At 39.6% G+C, this 22,104-nt stretch overlaps 1 protein-coding gene across 4 annotated transcripts in view; it reads left to right on the top strand.

Annotated features, from left to right (window-relative positions):
* The window catches only part of txlng (taxilin gamma), a 35,544-nt gene that overhangs the window by 5,608 nt on the left and 7,832 nt on the right, over positions 1-22,104 (top strand). For all 4 annotated transcript variants that reach the window (XM_008405028.1, XM_008405030.2, XM_008405029.1 and 1 more), the window contains exons 4-7: positions 3,554-3,645; positions 14,896-15,066; positions 15,565-15,759; positions 18,552-18,671. In XM_008405028.1, coding sequence (XP_008403250.1) covers positions 3,554-3,645; positions 14,896-15,066; positions 15,565-15,759; positions 18,552-18,671 — 578 coding nt within the window. The remainder of the gene's footprint in view (positions 1-3,553; positions 3,646-14,895; positions 15,067-15,564; positions 15,760-18,551; positions 18,672-22,104) is intronic.

Below are 22,104 nucleotides of genomic sequence, written 5' to 3'. Positions count from 1 at the left end.
TATAAACCAGTGTTCTGACAACTATCCCAGAAAAGTAACTGTTACAAGTTAATTTAACATTTTAAATGTTAAATTGGGCTGATGTTAATATCCAATAGTAACATTGGTCTTGTGCTAGATTTACCAATATTTTTATTTTATCAATTTTTTCATCCGATTACTTGTAAAAATAATAGCTAGATTACTAAAATATTTGTTTATAACAGTACTATGTTAAGTAGACAGGAAATGTAAAAATATTACTGGGTAATTATATGTTACAGGAAAAGGTCGCCAGTGAAACACTATTTAAATCCACAGCTAGTCTTAAAAACATCAAATCAAAAAATACAATTAAAATTAATGTCATTTATTTGCACTTCTGTTTAATCCAGTGTTTCTCAACCTTTTTTGGGCCAGCGCCCCCCTATACTTCATCCAGGTCCCTTACCACCCCCATCAAAAATTTGTAGGCTGCTTTTCACTGAACATTATTTTATTAATATTACTGACACTGTTGTTGATGCTTTAATTTTTATGGTTGCTTCTGTAATTATAATCGAAAGTAATTTTCCAGAGAACAAAAAAAACCATGGGAATAAAAAAAAATTTCACAGGTGTCTATGAAAAATGTAATGGACATTCAGCTTAAAATCTGTAGGTATCAGGTCTGTGTGGGCCTGAGTAAGAGAGGCCCACACAGCCTCTCTTCCTCAGAAATGCATAGGAAATGCATGTTTCCTATGCATTTCTTGGTTAGCTGGTGCGTTAGTGGACCAGCCTCGTAGTCCCTGGTGGTAGTTAACAACCTTTTCAGCATGTCGTTGTTCTTCTTAAGTCTTCTAATGAGCCATCATGTGAAGATAGGTGCGTTAAACCAGGGGGAGAACTAAAGCATACAGGATGCCTGCCCTTGAGGACCGACTTTGAGCACCACTACTGTAGTGTCTCATTGACCTCCTTTGACCACTTCCTGGCTGTCGTCGTGGTTGCAGGCTGTCTCTTTACCAGATGTATGTAACAAGAACTGAGCTGCACCTCTCCACTCCCTCTACTCAGAGGGAAGAGGAACTGTATGCATCTTTTACGTTAGCATACAGTTAGACGGTAAAAGATGCATTACGTTAACAGAAAGGACTCTGGATCTCTCCTTTCTGGTGGGACAGCTCACATGCTGGGTGAAGTTGGGCAGGGTTTTGTCCATGGTAACATGTTTAAAATCACCCTCGATAACCATGAATGCAGTCGAATGTCCAGACATCATGGCCATCGTGGCGTTAGCAGAGGGAGGAATGTAAACAGTCACCACAATAACATGGAAATGTTCACATTGGTAAGTAAAATGGACATAGACCAACCGCCAACAGTTCAACATCCGGGCAACAGATTTGCTCCTTGACCGTTAAATGAGTAGGATTGCACCAACGGTTGTTTAGTTGAACAGCAACCCCCCCCTCAATTCTGCTTTATGTTCTTGGTGCAATCCCTGTAAGCCTGAACAGTCTCATAGCCCTTGATGGAGACATTGGCATCAGGAATGTCGGAGTTCAGCCATGTCTCCGTAAAACGCAATAAGCTACATTCCCGGAACTCCCTCTGGCTCCTGGCTAGTGCTGTTAATTCATCCGTCTTGTTGGCCATCGATCTAATGTTGCCCATGGTAACGAGAGGGGAGAAACAGCTTGTTGCTCTTCTTCTCCACAACACTCTGTTGTTTATTGCTTGTTGCTCTTCTCAGCTGTTTGTTTCCTTTTTTGCAGCCCATATGTGTCTCCAGATCTGAACACCATGCCTTCTGGTTTCAGCACAATCAGCTGGTGTAAACAATGTGGTCAAGTTGTTGTACTTGGCAGAATAAAAGACATATTTCTGGAGCAAAGAAAAAGATTTAGACTCTTAGTCAACATTGTTGAGGATGAGCTTCTAGTAAAGTGCAAAAAGCAATTCATGTTGTAAATAAATAACATGAAAAAGTAAAAAGACGAGAGGAGTAACTGCAACAGCCTACATACATGTTGGTGCATTCGCACTCTGAACACTAGTTAGTAAAGGTGTGCCGATCGATCGGCCACCAATCATAATCGGCCGATTTCTGTGAAAAAGTGCATGATCGGTGATCGCCGATCACGGTCTCTTGTTGCCGATCACACAAACCGGTCACTTGCATCTCATTTCGCAGCCTGCCTGTGCAGCTGTTCTCCTCTTTCCTTCACACTGCGCAAACGTGCAGAAACAAATCCTAAGCGATGTTGAACGCACTGAGTGAAAGGGGACGTTTATGTGCTGCAGCGGAAAATTGAAGCACGTCAAAATGCATCAACATGACGAATCTAATACGACATAAAAACAATGACATACTTGACGGACTTTGGCTACATCGAGGCTCACTACAGTAAAAAAGACATGGAGGATCAGATAGCAGGTAAAGCAGCGCACAGCTACAAACACACACCTGGATTAGCATGACGGTCAGAAAGCTAAACAAATAACCTGCAAAATAATTTAAGTCTTCGAGCTGCGATGTAAGACGCTGGTTCTGCTCTCGCTGTTGAACCGCTGCTACGCGCTACAGGTAGTAATATTTGACAGACGGAGCGCCGCTTCTGCTCCACCTGGTAGTGACTCTCACACTGAACCTCTGTTTAAAGCTGCAGCATCTAACCTAAAAAAATACATTTTACGTACATATTAAAACCTTCGCTGTCCTAACATGAAACAGATAATCTCTAAAAAAATAATCGATCTCCTCCCTGTTCTGCATAATTACTCCGCTCAGTCAGAAACAGCCACTCAGAACTAGCAGTAATCAGCTAGCCGCCATGCTATCAGGAAGTTTTCATTCAGTAACTCTGGATTGTTTATTGTAATGGATCCTGTATTTACCTTTGAATGTTAAGTTTTATACTTGAATTTTTTGGCAATGTTGAGAGGTTTTATTTTGGCTCTTTGCATTATTTAGCCTCTTCAGAGCCTCCATATGTTTTCAGTCTGTTAAAGATAGTATTACCGATAGCAGTACAATTTGCACAATGCCTGTTTTGTTTAGTTTTCTTCTTGGAAAAAGTTATTAAAAACAAGCTTTTGTCTAAGGTGAATTCATGGTTCCTTTTTCCACATAATTTTACCGGTAGTGTTTATGATTTAAAAAAAATTAAAAAAATATGTGATCGGTATCGGTGATCGGTTCTCATGGGTGATCGGTATCGGCAGGAAAAAACCTGATCGGCACATCTCTACTAGTTAGTAATGGTTTGGGAAGCTACATTTAGGTCTGCTGATGTTTGAAGCAGCTGCTATATATAAAATTGACTAAAAATTATTTCTGTTTGATCTTTGGCTTCAAAACAGTTTAAATATATCATTAATCACAGTTTTGTTCCTTTTTACTAGTTTCATTCTAATGTCCATTCTCTAATTTATGCAAAATTGTCTTTGTATGATAAATAATTTGCCAAGATGGCATAAATCTAAAAGTAATGTGTTGAGTTCTTGTACTGGAGCTTTTAGTGTTGTGATCTGTTTATTAAACTATTTTTAATGTGTTTCTTTGGCTGTCTTGTCATTTTCCCTGCAGGAAAAGAGGTCGTACTGCTGATGCAGGCACTGAATTCTCTTGCCACGCCTGAAGAGAAACTGGCAGCACTGTGCAAAAAATATGCAGATCTGGTAGGAATGTTTGCTTCTGTCTTTTTACATAGGGCTACATAAGACACTAAACCACTGTAGAGTTTTTTTTTTTTATTAACTGGCTATTTGTTTACCACTTTTTGACAGTATTACCGTATTTTCTATAGTATTACAGTATTACCGTGCACTATAAGGCGCACCGGATTGTAAGGCGCACCTTAAATGAATGGCCTATTTTAAAACTTTTTCATATATAAGTTTTAAAGGGGTGCATTATAAGTTGCATAGAATAGATGCTGCAGGAGAGGCTGGAGTTACTTTATGCATCCACTAGATGGAGCTGCACTAAAGTGAATATCAACAAAACAGTCCGACTCCGGTCAACGAGGAGAGCCTACTGCGACTGGGCTGGGGCGTGGCCTGACGATGGTGATCCTTCTCCGCTCGCGCACAGCATGTTTGTGGAGAACGTGGTGCAAAATGACCTGCAGACGACCTGATTCTAGACGGTCGGTAGGTAGATAGGTCAGTCAAACGTTATTAATAGATTACAAACCAGCGTTCTGAAAACTATCCCAGCATGCACCGTGCGCTTCTTCTTCTACGGGGGAAAATTAAGTCGGCGGCTGCTTATCGTAGTTGCTAGACCTGTTGTGGCTCAATATTGGTCCATATATAAGGTGCACCGTCAGCTTTTGAGGAAATTGAAGGTTTTTAGGTGCGCCTTATAGTGCGGAAAATACGATGCATAAATCCAAAAGATCGCAAATTCAAGAAAATAAAATGCCAGAATGTAATTGTTTTTATATGTATTGCCAAATAATCAGCTGATTTGAGTCTTTATCTTTGTTTAGGCCAGATATAAATTTTTAATAATTTATTGGAGTCCATCAGAACCACATTCTGCCTACAATAGTGAGGAACAGAGCGTATAATTGAAAATCTCACTACCTGTGCTGTGGTGGCTCAGGGGTTCAGCACAACCTACATATAGAGGCCTCAGTCCTCGACGCGGCCATCACAGGTTCGATTCCCTGCCTGGCGACATTTGCTGCATGTCTTCCCCTTCTCTCATTACCCTGTTTCCTGTGAATTAACTATCAAATAAAGGCCACTAGAGCCAATAAAACCTTTATAAAAAAAATTAAAAATCTCACTACCTTGTGTAAAACCAAACGCCTAAGGTTGCAGAACACGTCTAGAAGGATCAGCCCGACGTGTTGAGCCATGATCAGGGTTTTCCCCAGAAAACTTTCTAAGCCCGGAGGTCGGGACGCCAAGGTGATCCATCGGCGGTCCACCATGTTTTTGTATTAAAGATGTTAAGTGTATATAAGCAGATAGAAAGGAGACGGCGGGTGGCTGAGTAATTGATGCTTATAGTGCAAGTGTAACTTTATGGACGAACCGCACAGTAAATTTTGTATCGTCCCGGTCTCAACAAACGGGTGACGGAGAACATTGTGGCGGTACATAGCTGGTAGATGTGTTTCTATGTGTGACAAACGAAGGTGTCAATTAATCGGACGATAAATTAAACCTATCGACCTCATTTTAATTATCATCTCTTCCGGCCTTTTGTCTTTCTGTTGATGACACTAAATGAAAAAAGGCTCAGCTCCTGTGCTCTCCACTGACCCTCCCTTCCTCATTTCATTAGTCTAATGTCCAGCGCACATTACAGGAGTTGTCGGCCCATTTTCAAAACCTGAGACACATTAGCCGACAGAAATCCTAGGTATAATGGGTTCGATAGTGGTGTGTGGTGTCCAGCCACATGGGCACAAAATAATGGCTACAAGTCCAGTTAACTAATTTTAAAATCAGCCTACACAAAAGCTATAAATGGCTGGGCAAGGTGAGAGTTCATCTATTAGATTGACTGAAGATGAATACATAAACTAAAAGCTGGAGCACATACATATTTTATATTTGTGAGCCTACCTCTTTACTATTAACTTGAATATAATTTCAGATTATTGTATAACTTCAGGTTAACTTAAAAGGTGAGCTATTATTGTTTCAGGTTAATTTTCTAAACTACAGAAAAGTAACTGTTGAAAGTTAATTTAACATTTTAAATGTTAAATTGGGCTGATGTTAATATCCAATAGTAACATTGGTGTTGTGCTAGATTTACAAATATTTTTATTTTATTAATTTTTTCATCCGATTACTTGTAAAAATAATTGCTAGATTACTAAAATATTTGTTTATAACAGTACTATAAGTAGACAGGAAATGTGAAAATATTACTGGGTAATTACCCAGACCTTTTCCTGTAGCATCTAATTAGATGCTACAGGAAAAAGTCGCCAGTGAAACATTTTTTAAATCCACAGCTAGTCTTAAAACATCAAATCAAAAAATACAATTAAAATTAATGTCATTTATTTGCACTTCTGTTTAATCCAATGTTTCTCAACCTTTTTTGGGCCAGCGCCCCCCTATACTTTATCCAGGTCCCTTACCACCCCCATCAAAAATTTGTATGTTACTTTTCACTGAACATTATTTTATTAATATTACTGACACTGTTGTTGATGCTTTAATTTTTATGATTGCTTCTGTAATTATAATCAAGAGTAATTTTCCAGAGAACATAAAAGCCATGGGAATAAAAAAAATTTTCACAGGTGTCTACGAAATGTAACGGACATTCAGCTTAAAATCGGTAGGCCTATCAGCAGCCAGAGTGGAAAAAAATTCTTCTTCTGTGCCATTTTCTGATGTTAGTTGTTTAAATGTTGCACAAAATGACCAGATAAAAGATGTACAACAATGCCAGTTTAAACTTTGAACTATTTGCAAAAGACTGTGTTGTGCAACATTAAAACATGGATAGAACTGCAACTATATTAATCATAGCTCTTCTTCTCTTCAGTGTTTGAGGTTCTGGTGGTGCAGCTCTGTGCTGCCTTCAAGAGAATGGGACATCAGAGTATCAGCTATAACATTTCACTCACATGGTATTTACTGTGCAAACCAGTTTTTTAAGTAGAAAAACAAAAGTTTCAGATTCTTTTAATGCCATTAAAAGGATGTTTCTGTCCCATATTTATGGGACAGAAAGATGGATGATATTTTTCAATAGACCTGTCTTATTGATTTATAGAATAATAATTTTACTGGACAGAAATTACAAAGAACAAAGTGGTTCTTAGTAAAATCCTAAGGAGACTAATTGAAAGTGTCATTAACACCATTATGACATTAACACGGACATGAAAAATAATATTGAAGAAATAAATATAAAATAAAATCTAATTAAAAACAAATAAGTGATAAGTTCTTTACTGTTATTGTCTGTACAATATATTCCTTCTTAGTACTAGATGTTGTCTCAACAAACCCATGGCACTTCAACAATATTATCTTACCTTTTATCTAAAAACAGTGTCTGATTGTTCTTGCCATACAGTCCTCTGCATTAGTTATTGTTCGAAAGATCTTGCCATACCAGTTTATTCCTCTATATTTTCGGTAATTTAGTTTCTTAGTTTATCCTTGCATTTTGTTCTTAATTCATTTCCATTTAGTTTCTCTCCTGTTTCTAGTTTTATTTTACTGTTTTTATTGACACCACCAGCAATCTTCACTCATCATGTCATTCACCTGCTGCACCGCGTAATCATCATGAGTTTCACCTGATTTGCTACTCATAAGTTCTTGATTTTTCACTGCTCAGCGCCGAATTCTTTGATCCTGATTCACATCTAGTTTGTTGCCCCGTTCTATGTCACGGTTCTCTTGTTTCAGAGTTTTGCGCAACGTGCAAGTCATTTTTAAATATTTTTTTTTACTCCCTACAGTGCGGGGCGGTTGGGAAGCGCATCGACAGGGAAAGGCAGACTGACGTCAACCTTTTAAAACAACGGAAAAAATCCCGGTATTCTGATGATTAAAATTCAAAAGTGCTGTGGTACTACCATTTCATACCAGATCACTTACAACACCAATAACTCTATAAAATGAAAGTGCTCTATCGTGGTATCACCCATGGAGGGATTTCTTTATTTACCTTAGTTGAAATCACACAAACGTCATCAGCCGGTGTAATGCTGAACTGATGCGGTGAAGCTACTAGTAGCAGGAGCTTGGAGCTGCACCAAGAAGCTACAAACACTGAAGAGGAGAAGAGCTGCCATTGATACAGTTGCAGCCAAGCATGTTTTAATGTTACATAATACCGTTTTAGCAAGTTGCTCAAAGTCTAAACTTGTATTGTTGTGCATATAAGGTGTAAAATTTACCTTCGAGCAAACGCCCCCCAAAGGCATCACAGCGCCCCCCTTTGTAAATATTTCCGCCAGCGCCCTCTGCTGTCCTCTGAGCGCCCCCTGGGGGAGGTACCGCCCCCTTTGAGAAACCCTAGTTTAATCCCAATTAGGGCTGAAACGATTCCTCGAATGATTCGAGTACCTCGATTACTAAAATTCCTCAAGGAAAATTTACCTACCCCCAAGCTTCGTTAATTTATGTTTTATTATTTGGCGCACCGTGTTCCGGCCGGGACATTATTTGCGTTACGCGTAGTACTCACTTCCGCCTCTGAGTTGTTGACGAAAGCTAAGTGTTGGCGGCATAATGTCCCAATTTTCAAGTTCAGCCCGTGGGATTTTATTGATTGATGATAATGGCCGGCTTTTCATTGTTTTTTGGGGGACCAGTAAGCATCCTTAAAATGACTGGTGTGATGCTTGGAGTACGGCAGCCTTTTTCCTCCAGGAGCTGCTGGTTGAAAGCGAACGGTGGAAAGAGCGCTGCAGGAGAATTTATACAGGTGAGCGGATAGACTGAACACGGCGGGCGGCTGAGTAGTTGATGTTTATAGTATAAATGTATCTTTACGGACAAACCGCACAATAAATTTCATATCACCCCGGTCTCAACAAACAGGTTAAGGAAATCATCGTGGTGGTACATGGCTGGTAGATGAGTTTCAGAGTGTGACGAACGAAGGTGCCGTAAATATCCCATATTGCTTTCTTACTTTCGTCCCCTGGTCTACTTTCTCCTCTCCACCCCCATCTTACGTTTGTTCATTCGCCTCCACCCCCCTCTGCCCCCGCCCCCGCCCCAGCACCTCCTCAAGTCCCCAGCTCCAGGTGACTTTTCCTGTATTCTCAAGCCCAAAGCTTGACAAGTATGGGGCAAGGTGAGAGTTCACTGAAGATTAATACATTAACTAAAAGCTGAATTATAGACATTTTTTACAAGTGTATTTGTGAGCCTGCCTCTTTATTATCAAATTCAATATAATTTCAGATCTTTGTATAACTTTTCTTCTGGTTAACTTAGAAAGTGAGCTATTATTGTTACAGGTTAGTTTTCTAAACTACAATCAAGTAACTGTTGGAGATGCTCAAATATGAAAAATTAGACTGATATTGATATCTGATAGTAACACCGGTGTTATGCCAGATTTACCTATATTTTATTTTATAATTTTTTTTATCCGATTACTCGATTAATCGTAAGAAAAATCTATAGATTACTCGATTACTAAAATAATCGTTTACAACAGCCCTAATCCAAGTTAAGTCAGCGGCTCCATAAGGCCTCCCAGGGCTTCAGGGGCCCCATAAATGTTAATATTTTAACACAGACCACAGATAAATAAATGGGTAATACTTTATTTGAAGGGATGTGCATAAGACTGACATGACACTGTCATAAACATGACATAACATCTATCATGAACATAAAGTCTTTATGAGAGTTGTAAGAATTGAGTGCGTATACGAGGAGCCTTCCCATTCCAGAGAAATTTGGTAATTATACTATCAAGTTTGCTAAAAAAGGACCGTGAAAGAAAAATAGGGATGCACTGAAATAAGTAGGAAAAACGTGGCAGGATGTTCATTTTGATCGAGTTAACCCGAGCAACCAACGAGAAGCCAAGCACCGACCAGCGATCAAAGTCCTCCTTAACATGCAATAATAAAGGGGAAAAGTTAGCTTTAAAAAGATCTTTGTATTTGGATGTAATCTGGATCCCTAAGTAGGTAAAGCTCTAGTCTACGACCTTAAATGGCAATGTGTGCAGTGGGTAACTTTTAGCTAACTCATTAACTGGAAATAATTAACTTTTGCTGAGGTTTAATTTATAGCCCGACAGCTGCCCAAATTTACCAAGTGTGGCAAGTACAGCAGGAATAGAAATATTCAAATTAGAGATGTACAAAAGAAGATCATCAGCATATAGAGAAACCTTGGTTTCCATGTCATTCCTCTTAATACCAATAATGCTTGTATTGCATCTAAGCGCTATTGCAAGGGGTCCATCCATCCATCCATCCATCCATTTTCTTGACACCCTTGTCCCTCAGTGGGGTCGGGAGGGTTGCCGGTACCTATCTCCAGCTAACGTTGCAAGGGGTTCAATTGCCAAAGCAAATAGCGGACTCAGCGGGCAGCCTTGGCGCGTAGAGCGACTGAGACAAAAATAGCCAGATTTGGGTATTGTTTGTCCTAATTGATGCACATGGGTCAGAATAAAGTAACTTAATCCAAGACGGAAAATTCTCCCTAAAGCCAAATTTCCTAATCGAGTAGAATAAATATGGCCATTCGACTCTGTTGAAGGTCTTTTCGGCGTCCAAAGATATCACAACTTCATGAGTACTGACAGAGGGTGGGCTGTATATTACATTAAAGAGTCGTCTTATGTTGGACAAGGAGTTTCCATTTTGTACAAAGCCGGTCTGATCTATGCCAACCACAGTGGGAAGCACTGTTTCTAGTCTTAGTACTATTGTTTTTGCAAGCAATTTAAAGTCAACATTAAGTAAACTTATTGGGCAATAGGAAGAACAGAGTTGAGGGTCTTTGCATTTTTTAGCAAGTAAAGTAATTGCCTGATTAAGGGTCTGAGGTAAGTGCCCAGAGGTCAAAGATTCATTGTATACCTCTAAAAGTAGTGGAGAAAGCTTGTCCCAAAATATTCTATAAAACTCACAAGGTTACCCATCAGGGCCATTTACCCCCCGTAGGGTCTTAACTGCTTCAGTAAGTTCGAAGGTGACGATAGGGCTCAAGATTGTCAGCTACATCCTGACCGATGGTAGGAATTTCGAAACCGTCAAAGTTATCAAAATCGGTTACAGAAGGAGTACATTCTGAGGAGTATAATGTCCTATAAAAATCCTTGAAGGCCAAATTAATTTCCATTGGGTTAGTTGTGACACCCTGGGATCTAAGAGATGCGGCAAGAGGCTGACACGCTTCGAATTTTGTGAGCCAGGAGTTTACCAGCCTTATCTCCATGTTCGTAAAACTGGGCACCAGACTGAAGCAACAGCTCAGTAGTATGTTGTGTCATGAGCACATCAAACTCGGCTTGCAACACAAGGTGATCCTTGTACAAAGTGGGAGGTGGTGATATTGCATACAAGTTGTCAATTTGAGAAATGTGGCGTGTCAAAGTACTAATTTTCTCTCTTTGCAGCTTATTTAGGAGATAATTTCCCCTCTGATGAAGGCTTTAAGTGTCTCCCAGAGTAGTGAGGCCGACACCTCAGGTCCTCTATTATTTTCTAGAAAAATAATCTGTCGTGCCACAAAAGATACAAATTTTTCACTTGATAGCAGACGGGTGCCTAGCCTCCACGGTGGCCGCTCAGTGTGGGGTAAGAGTCGAATCTAATATTTATAGAAACTGCGGCGTGATCTGACAGAACAATAGCATCATATTTGCACCCAATGAGAGAGGACAGCAATCTATTATCAATCAAGAAAAAAATCAATACACGTAAAGGTGTGGTGGACTGGGGGAAAAAAAACAGTAAACCTTCTGGGAAGGGTGAAGAAAACGCCAGGCATCATGAACATTAAATTCGAACATAAAGGAGTTAATAATTTTGGATGAGCGTGAAGGCCTGGTTATGTTTGACGAGCGATCCAGCTGAGGATCAAGCCAGCAGTTAAAATCACCTCCCGATATTAAGTGATAAGTGGACAAATCGGGAAGTGACTGGAAAACATGTTTAAAAAAGTATTCGTTATCACAATTAGGAGCATATATATTGGCAAGCGGCACCTCCCGAATTAAACTGTGGCCGGATCAACCACGTTTTTAATGTTTTTCTCAACAAAGTCTGCAGCAAGGGCTGGGTCCTCGAATTAGCGAATTTGCCTGTTGGGAAGAGTGATCCGTAATATTGCAGGGAAAAGAAGCCCAAACTTGATTCTGGGGCAAGAATGGAGTTCCTTCTTCACTTTCGTAAACGATGCACGTTTTTTTTAGCAAATGAGGTTGAATAATCGGGGAAAATGAACACACGTTTTCCTCCGTAGAGTAAGGGAGACGACTCGAGCCCTCCGTAGAATCTCATTCCGTTCTTGAAACAGGGTGACACGGACAACGAACGGGCGCGGTGGGTCCCCCTCTGCTGGCTTGGCCCACAATGTGCGATGAGCCTGGTCAAGGGCAGGCTTAGCATCAAGGCCAAGTAGATCCTGAAGCAACATTGATACAAACTTCGTTGGCTGTTGACCTTCGGATCCCTCTGGTACATCCACAAGGCGGATGTTGTTTAGTCTGGAGCAACCCTCCAAGTCTTCACATTTCTTGGACAACTTTTCCACTTAATACATTTAAGGTATTGACCGATGCCTCCAGGGTAGCTAGCCTCCTGTCCTGATCATTAGCAGCCCACTCCAAGTCCTGAATAGCATTCCCAAACGAGACAATTATAACTTCTAACGGTGTCACAGCAGCTGAGATCTCCCGCTTAATGACATTCGAAACAATGTTCTCAAACCTGTTGAGATCAGTGCGTGAGTCGTTCAGCATCTCCTGCATCTTGGTTAGCAGTATGCTATTAGCATGTGGATCAGCCGGAGCCTCGTGGTCAGCCTTGCTGCGAGTAGCCTTGTTGTTTTTCCTCATGTTTAACTCCGGTACTTACAAGTTGCAAATCAGATATGTATTTTCATTCACTAGTAGTCCAGTCTGTTCTAAAAAAAAAGTGTGTAAGGAGGTGCAAGAATGTACTTTAAACCACATATCCGGTGCTCAGCAGCGCCCCCCAAGACTTCTTTATGTTCATGACAGGTGTTATGTCATGTTTATGACAGTGTCATGTCAGTCTTGTGCACACCCCTTCAAATAAAGTGTTACCAATAAATGTAACAGTTGTTACATTATCAGTGCTGCTAATTTTGATTTAATGGTTTCAGCATATATAAATTAGATTTTAGATTGTTAAACATTTAAATGTAAGATTTTAAGGAGCTGTCAAGTTTACTTTGTAAAAGTTCAAAGAACATTATTCATAGTTACATAGTTAGAATCTGATGATATGAGTTTAATCTGAGTTTAAGCTATGTTTGTTCACAAATACAAATGAGTAAACTGCAATTGTAACTCATTGTTTATAGGTTGACTAATTAAACTACTTCCCCTCTCCCAGTTTTCACTAAATCTAACAAAGAAGCTGTTAGAGGTGCTGATGCTTTTACCAGCAAGAGGAGCTCCTATGTCAAATTTTGCTCGAGGCCTCATACAGCCTTGGACCAGTAATCCAGGATGAAATCCACTGCACTGCGTTCAGAAATGTACAACAAAGCTGCAGACTTAATTTAATGGCAACACTTCTATTTCGTGTCTGATGAATTTTTAATAATTGCCACACAAACTGTTTTGGTTGCTCGAGTTTATAGGACAAGTTTTACAGATCTCTGCGCCGCAGCACGTATTAACTCTGGCTGACTAAGTGGACAAAGCATTTGCATTCATATGATTTGATGCATCTTGTAACTGGAAAAATAATACTAAAATAATATAAAACCAGCGTGATGCGTGACTACAAGGCGAGCGCGAAAGCTCCTCACCGGGCTGAATCTGCATGATGAGGTTAGCACTGGTTCGTTAACTACTAATGCACCAGCCAAGCGGGACCACAAACATAAACTTTACAGGGAAAACAGAGCCACACCCTTGGCAGCGTGTTGAGATGTAAACGCCGCACATAAGTCTGTTATGTGCGGATCTATCTTCCCTGTATGTGCAGCTCTGGTGAAAATGGTGAGATAAATCATTCTCACCACTCCCTCAACACGCACCTCTGAAAGTGTGACTACAAGTTATTCCTGTGGTTCACATAGAGCTGCGCAACCAGTGCTAACACGGTGGGGTTTAAACTCTTACCTTGATATAGAATTGTCCAAAGAAATACAATTCCTTTCAGGGGGTTGATGTAAATATCCATACAGGTCAGCCTGTCCAGTATGAGTGAAAGGAGGCCTGTGCAATCCGCGATGAGGTAAACTTCAGTGATCAAGCAGCGTCAACGCACAGAAGCGCCAGCGGTGTGATTGATCTGCGCTCCCGGCTTTACCATTTAAATTCATCAATTATAAACCTATCTTTAAGGAATAAGTCTGATCTGCCAGTGAAACGCTCAGAGCAACAGAGATGCTTGCAGTCCCGCTTAAAAAAAAAAAAATATATATATATATATATATTTTTTTTTTTTTTTTCTAAAAACAAAAACCATCAACGCTTAGCCTGGCGGGGGGCTCGTAAAGTATGGCGGGCCGACACTGCGGCAAACCCTGCATGACACGTTTGTGGGGCCAGCCAGCTGCAGGATTAAGGTGGAAGTAGTTTGATCTGCTTTAATATTTGTCATTAAATTACGTTAAGTGCAGAGAATGAACAGATCCCTGACCTTTATTGAGCAGTTGGAGGTCTCAGGAATGCTTTTGTGTTCTCTCCTTTAGAACAGAACACCTTCTGAGCCACATGTTCTGTGTTGTGATGTCAACTTTATTTTTGAAAACACAAAATCATTGAATGACTTTGTGAAAGAGACTGACATTAGCTTTCTAAAGCTTGATTTGTGACCGTGTTCACATATAGACCAGCACTGTGACTGGTCTATATGTTTTCTGGCTGATGTAACTTCATCAGCCAGAAGTTTTCTGGCTAATTAACAATCTTGAAAAATCCTCCTGATCTGCAGATGCATTTTTTTTTGTCTGCCTGAAAAAAAAACAAAAAACAAACAAACGTGCAGACATCATATGCATATTTGCAGGTCATGCTGGTTCTATTAGTCAAACCTCTCTCATGGCAGAGTTAAAGAGGACAGGTTGATTTTTAACCTTTTCTGAGGTAGATAAGATCAGTGGATAAGATCAGCCTCACATTTAGATATGGACAAATCACAGATTTTCTAAAATTAAGGAAATCGGGGCTGATTTATTGGTGCATCCCTACAAGATTGTACAGCTTTTATTTACCTTTTATTTTCATGTGTTGTGACTTTGTGGTTGGTTCAGCTAGAGGAGAGCCGTTGTATGCAGAAACAGCTGAAAGCCCTGCAGAAGAAGCAGTCTCAGATTGTCAAGGAGAAGATCCACCTGCAGGGAGAACACAGCAAAGCCATCCTGGCCCGCAGCAAGCTGGAGAGTCTCTGCAGAGAACTCCAGAGACACAACAAGACACTGAAGGTAATGGCTCTCTTCACAAGAATTAGGCTCCTTGAAGTCTACAAAGCTTTGCATACATTTCATTTCATTGCGCACGTTTAAATTTACAAAGCCCTTTATACAGCTAAGATGTTTTCCATTTTAAATTTATTTCTAACAGGTCTGGTTGTTGATTTCCAGTGATGCTAAGCAACACAATGCCCCCAGGTAGTGGAGAGGCAGTTCATAGGTTGGTCACATAGAATTTTTCCAACATGCTCTGAAGCAGACCAGGTCTCTCCCCACCCCTCAGAAACTGGGCCACAAACATGTCTCTAAGACGACCACTGCCTTGCCGAAGCAAATCTACTCTGATACAATGTCAAGTAGTCAGTTTACAGTTTCTATAACAGTGTCATATCTTCAGTTTAGCCCCATGAGAAGATGAAACTAAATATTTACATAACTGTGAGGGTTACACTTAATTTTGTGAGCTACTGTAATAATGTTGAAGCAGATTGGCTCTGTGTTCACTGACAGGAGGAGAACGGCCAGCGGTCCAGAGAGTATGAGGAGCAGCGGAAGGAGGCCATGCTGCACTTCCAGATGACTTTGGGTGACATTGAGGTGCAGATGGAGCAGCACAGCTCCCACAATGCCAAGCTGAGGCAGGAGAACATGGAGCTGGCCGACAAGCTCAAGAAGCTCATAGAGCAGTACGAGCTCAGAGAGGAGGTCAGAACCAAATGTAGCAGTCATGTTGCAGCTTCACTCAGCACCATGGGCAACTTCGGGTTGTTGTGAGTCAGGTTCTAAAAGTGGTTTCTACTGTAGCAGCTTCCCATCGTCTGGTTTAGTTATGCTTCCACTCTGCTTCACATGAACGTTTAGCCTGCCAAGTCACACTTAACCTTCCTCCTGCCACCAGGTCAGTTCAAACTAGAAATTGACCAGTCAGAAATTATTTTGGTATCGGTTTGACAGAACTCCGATATGTGCTGCCGTTTTTTTGTTTTTTGGGGGGGGGTATTGTTGAAGCCAATATTTCTTTGTCTACCTCTGTTTACATGATACAAACGACACAATGATAAATGTTATTCAGAAGTGTTGATTTAAAACTGCGGAAGGGTTTTAAGTTCTTGGAGCATTGCATTGTAACAAGAAATTGTAAAGGAAAAAATAAATCAATGCATGGTTCACAAAGGTGACGGTACATAAAAAACTACACACAAATTCTTAATTGAATTGTTGCAGTAAATACAAATATTGCATTAAATAAATACTGAATATGGACAAAAGAGAAAAAAATATTGAAAAGAAAACTAAGATTGAAGAAAATGAAAATTAAAGAATAGTTATGATGTCACAAATTAAATAATAGTTATGATATTTACATTAATACTGTTAAAAATTATAAACAAATATTACTTTGTCACATTGTGTAATTGAAGAAGTTTGTAAAGTTTTTTTTTTTTTGGTTGCAGTATTTGCCACATAAATTACGTTATCAATTCACTTATGTTTTTATAGTTATTGGAATTTTTGGTAGGATCAGCCCTCCATACAGCTAGGCTTCTCATCACACTTCATCTGTATATCTTCAGTTTAACTTTCACATGTCTGTGATTCTGTGCATGAATGGGTGAATGGCTGGATGTAGCTCAAGAGTCCCCAGACCAGTCCAGTGTTGTATAAAACAGATCATTTACCATTTCTTGCCGAATCTGCCTCCCTTTTTCTGTTCGCTGCTGGTAAATGAGAAACATCTGAGCCACGGAGCGAAGTTGATATTTAGCATCAACTAGTTTTTCCCCCAATGCATCTGCAGATTTGATCTCTGCTATGTAAGCCACATAGACTCAGTCAGTAAAGTTGCCACCAATGACACTATCTGTTGGAGGAAAAATAAGGATTTCTGTCGTTTCCGACATCACTGGCATCAGTTTTGCCTGTTATCATTAGTGCCCCACGCCCCCCAAGCCCTTTGCAGTTGGTAAGTTATGTTTTAACTCCATGATTTTATTATCTGACGGTAAAAAGAATCCGGCAGCTGTTGGACAGTGAAGAGAGTTCATACTAAGGAGAAGTGTTCTTCCAGTGCACATCATCACGTCACTGTGAATTTCCCACATTATAAAAACTTGATTGGAAAATTACCTGCAATCCCGCAGTGAATTTAAAACCCTGAGCACGATGTCAAAGTGAAACAGACACACACTGCTCACAGTGAGGCAGAGATGGACTTTCAAAGGGCAGATACAATTAAACAGCTAAAAATCCATTAAAAGTCGAAAACGTACCTTGATGTTGTTGGCACCTAGTCTTGTAATACTGTAGTATTACCAGCCAGGGAGAGAACAACAGTGCATATGGTCATGTGATCTCATGGCATACTGCTTAATAAGATAATGGATTGACGAATGCATGTATGCGTCAGCTGATACGATACAAAAAACAAAACACAAATATCTGCTGCAGTCCCACTGCTTCACTTTTGAGTTAACATTTGGTGTTTATGAAACGTGTTGGCATGAAGTATGTTATAACAGACTAAATGAAACCAGGCTGTAGTCAGGTGGATGCTTCACCTGACTGACAGATGAATGATTTAGGTGAGATACTGTGAATGTGTCAGAATTTGAGTTAATAAGTTACAACATTAAATTTTCCTTTGGTAGCAATAAAGTATTTTTGAATTTTAAGACTATTAAAATACTCACATCCTGGCAGGCAATTTGCAAAAGGCTAGTGGTCACTTGGTATTCATTGGGGACCACATCTGCCTTCAAATAACTGAAATCTGCCAAAGTTGTGAAGTCTCCACAATAAACACTTTTATTTTAATAGTTTAAACTCCAAATATCATTTATTATGGATAAATACACACATCTAAACCAGTTTCGCTCCAACTCCTCTCCTCATCATTTCTATTGATATTCCTTGTATGAAATGCTGAATAAACATTCATGCTGTTTCCGCAGACCATCTTCGTTGTCAGCTGTTTGGGATTCCTCTCTGTGCTTATGTCACCATGCTTTCTGATTGGCTACCTGTCACATTCAACAGGTTGCGTTCTCGCTCCCAGTCAGGGAAAACCGCACACGCTGCGATAGTTGGGCCAAGACAATCCAACTTGTTGAATATGCCCGGTTTTAAATCGGAGCGGTCCTGATATTCTACGCAATACACCAAACACTGCAGGATGATTGGTTATGATTATCGCAAGCAAGTCGACAATCTTAGAACATTCCGAGTTCTAAGATTGACGACTAAGGGGAAAATTGATGACTTTTTACAGGACAGATGATGTAAAATCATAAACTGTAGTGTGACAGAAAATATCGTCAGCTACTCTGATTATGATCCTTCCAAAAATGCTGTGATCTGGAGCCTGTTCCAGTACTTGCGATTGGAGTGGAACCTGTCACTGCTAGGGAGGTTTTCTAATTCATGGATATAATTAATGAAAATGAAGACGTTTGTGTTCCTGTGCTTGTCTTGCATGCTGACATCGTTTCTTTTTGCAGCACATAGACAAGGTGTTCAAACACAAGGAGCTGCAGCAGCAGCTAATGGATGCCAAGCTGCAAAGAATCACTGAGATGATGAAAGAAGTGGAGGAGAAGCAGCAGCGAGAGAGAGAGTTTGTAAGATAATTTCTTCTTTTTAACTGTCTGTGATATGTATGAGCTCATCAGAACACCTTGGCAGATCAGAATCAGATCATCAGAATATTGTGGCCAAAATGCACCATATCCGTTTTTGCATCCGATCCAACAGAAAATTGGATTGAAAGACATAAGCAGTAAATGGAACATATTGAAGTCAACAGGGCCTGGCTGACAGCTAGTGATTCTTGTGACTATGACCAAGTTGGATCTGGAGTCAATATGTGAACAACCTGGGGTCAGAGCTACACAATACAAGAGGTGTTTTTCCTCTGACAAATTGCGCTCTAACCGGTTAATGTGTGGCTCAGTTCAACCTCAGGTAGTGAGCTTTTCCATTATACGCTGTGTTCCTTATTGTGAGCGGGATATGAGCAGCAGCTGTGTTCAACTCTCTGCTGATGCTTGCAGCAATCCTCGGCAATGGAAAACTTCAGGGTTCTCCGTTGTGACGATGTGTTGCGTATCCTTCATGATGCACAAAAATTCTGGTGTAGATCAGCTGATGTAGTAAGAAGATATAGCTGTTGGAATACCCTGCGGGGTGCAGTGGAGTCAAATTACTATTTAATGGTATTGCTGCTTGTTGGGAGTTAGCAAAGGTCAATCATCAAGTTTGGTGCAAATCGGATGATGTACACAGTAAAAAGAAAAATCCGTAAAAAAACTGAAAATGTCCTGGTAATTTTCTGCCAGTACATTTTCTGGGGTTTTTTTTTTACGGAATTTTCAGCAGAATTTTTTTCAGTAATTTAACAGATTTTTTCCCCGTAATTTAACAGCTTTTATATGTTAAATTTTAAACACAGAAAACTGTTAAATTACAGAAAAAAATTCTGCTGGAAATTCCGTAAAAAAACAGAAAATGTACTGGCAGAAAATTACCAAGACATTTTCCTTTTTTTTTTTTTTTAACAGAAAAATGTGAACTAAATTACGGGAAACTTCCATCCATCCATTTTCTTGCACCCTTGTCCCTTAGTGGGGTCAGGAGGGCTGCTGGTGCCCATCTCCAGCTAACGTTTCGGGCGAGAGGCGGGGTTCACCCTGGACAGGTTGCCAGTCTGTCGCAGGGGAACACAGAGACACACAGGGCACACAACCATGCACACACACACTCTCACCTAGGGGCAATTTAGACAGACCAATTAACCTGACACTCATGTTTTTGGACTATGGGAGGAAACTAGAGTACCCGGAGAAAACCCACCATGCACAGGGAGAACATGCAAACTCCATGCAGAAAGACCGGGGTTGGGAATCAAACCCAGAACCTTCTTGCTGCAAGGCAACAGCTCTACCAACTGCGCCACTGTGCAGCCCTAAATTACGGGAAACTTCTGACTGAAATTCTGTAAAAAAAAAAAAAACTGAAAATATCCTGGCAAAAAGTTACCAGGACATTTTCTGTTTTTTTTGTTTTTTTTTCTTCCAGAATTTCCACCAAAATATTTTCCATAATTTAACAGTTTATGTCAAATATACCATTATTTTGTTAACCCAAAACTGAAATTCTCTTGTCTTTTTACTCTGTCTTTTGTGATATATTCACAAACTTTTTTAAAAAACCTTGGACATTTCCAAATACTTTTGTCTTCCAAACCATTGCAGTCTTTATTCTATACCATATATTAATTATAGTGTAAAATATATTAAAGTTAATGTATTTAATATATTCTTCGCATAATTTTGAAACAAAACTAAATTCTAAATCCACAGGAAATGTAGTTGTAGAACACAAAACACTTAGTTTGAAAGCAGCTCATGCAAAGTGATATAAAAATGAAACCATTCGACAATTTGCAGATTTTATTTTGCAATTTAAGACGTCATCTAATCTTTATAACTAACCTTCGCTATTATATATTAAGTGTTAAACATATTCTTGAGCTTGCTAATGTTTATCTTCTGTACATCACAACTAATTTATTGCATTTTACTATACAAATTTCAACGTATAAATTAAATGTAAAGCAGTCTTGACTCTAGTCTTTGTAGTCAAACAATTTTGTTAATTACTATAAGATGGAACATACAAAAAATTGCTTTGGAACATGAAAATCATAGTTGTAAACAGGACCAACATACTTCAAAATAAATGCCAAAAGTCAACCACTATTTTTATGAAATACAGGTATAAATATTTAGTTAAAAATCAAATGCTACATAAACCCAGCCTAAGGCCAACGACAGTGGAAGACACTGGATTCATGAGTGTGTGCTCTCATTACCTCTAGTCGCTGTGAACATAACAGTATTTTACAGTATTTTATGTCTATGTTCTGCAAAAAAAAGGTTAATCCAACTCTGAGGTCCAGTTACCAAGAGCTTGAAATGTTCAGTGATCAATTCTTGTGCTTCGCAAAGGTTCTTGGTGCACCAAGTTTGATGAGATGATCAATCACGTTTAAACTTCAAAAGGCTCAAATTTTCTATGGATTCCCAGTCATTCAGTTCATTAAGGAACTTGAGCCATCTGGGATGCAAAGCTGCTTCTTCACCTTCTGCATAGTGTCAGTCGACCTCGTTCAGGGTTTGAGCCCAGAAAAACTCTAAACAAAGAGAATGGATACTCAAGTTTAACACAGAAACACTTCATGTTATAAATGTACTTTTTACAAAATGCTTCTAAATTACATTACAGCGGCACATCACCTTGCTCATCAGTGTCTCACCAATTGCTAATCGCTCTTTCACAAACAACATTGAGTAATTTTGATGAATTCTGACAGATAAAAAATCTACACTGCGAGTGTGTCAATTGCAGATTTCTGGCCAATCTTTAAAAATCTGACTTGTTAATTCTGATTTGGTCCATACTGATTGTCTTGTCTGAATATTGCTAAATGCAGAAAACGTCAGTGGGTTGGCAACAGTGGGGTGACTATTGATAACTTGCAAACATGGAGACATGACCTGGTGGGTCGGTCTATCAGTCAAACGTCTCTAACAGGAGAGGAAAGCTTTGATTTTTAGATCTTAGCTGAGGTAGATAAGATCAGTGGATGAAATCACTTTCACATGTATTGGCGGATCACCAATCTTCAAAATTAAGAATTTGGGGAAGATTTATTGGTGCACCCCTGGCATACACAATACACAAATATTTTCTTGAGAAAATAAAAACATACACTGATTTTTTTCATATTTGTTAAAATAAAGTCACCATGTCTTGATTTTATGTTATGAGACGTATAATTTGTGAAAATAACAAACTCCTCCACTCCCCCTGTGCTACTATTTCCATCTGAAGAAATCCATCACTCCCAACCAAAACCAACCAATCAGAGACAGGAGGATAGTCTTAGCGCTGTCAATCAACCTCTTCATGCTGTCAATCAATTTACCATTATAGGAAAACCGCTTATCCACTGTCATCGGTGTCCATGCTAACTAGCCTTAACATTCATCC

The sequence above is a fragment of the Poecilia reticulata genome, linkage group LG3 (genome assembly GCF_000633615.1).
Source record: "Poecilia reticulata strain Guanapo linkage group LG3, Guppy_female_1.0+MT, whole genome shotgun sequence".
NCBI lineage: Eukaryota > Metazoa > Chordata > Actinopteri > Cyprinodontiformes > Poeciliidae > Poecilia > Poecilia reticulata.
Note: the sequence above shows the minus strand (reverse complement) of the source record. Positions and strands in the feature narration are given on the sequence as shown.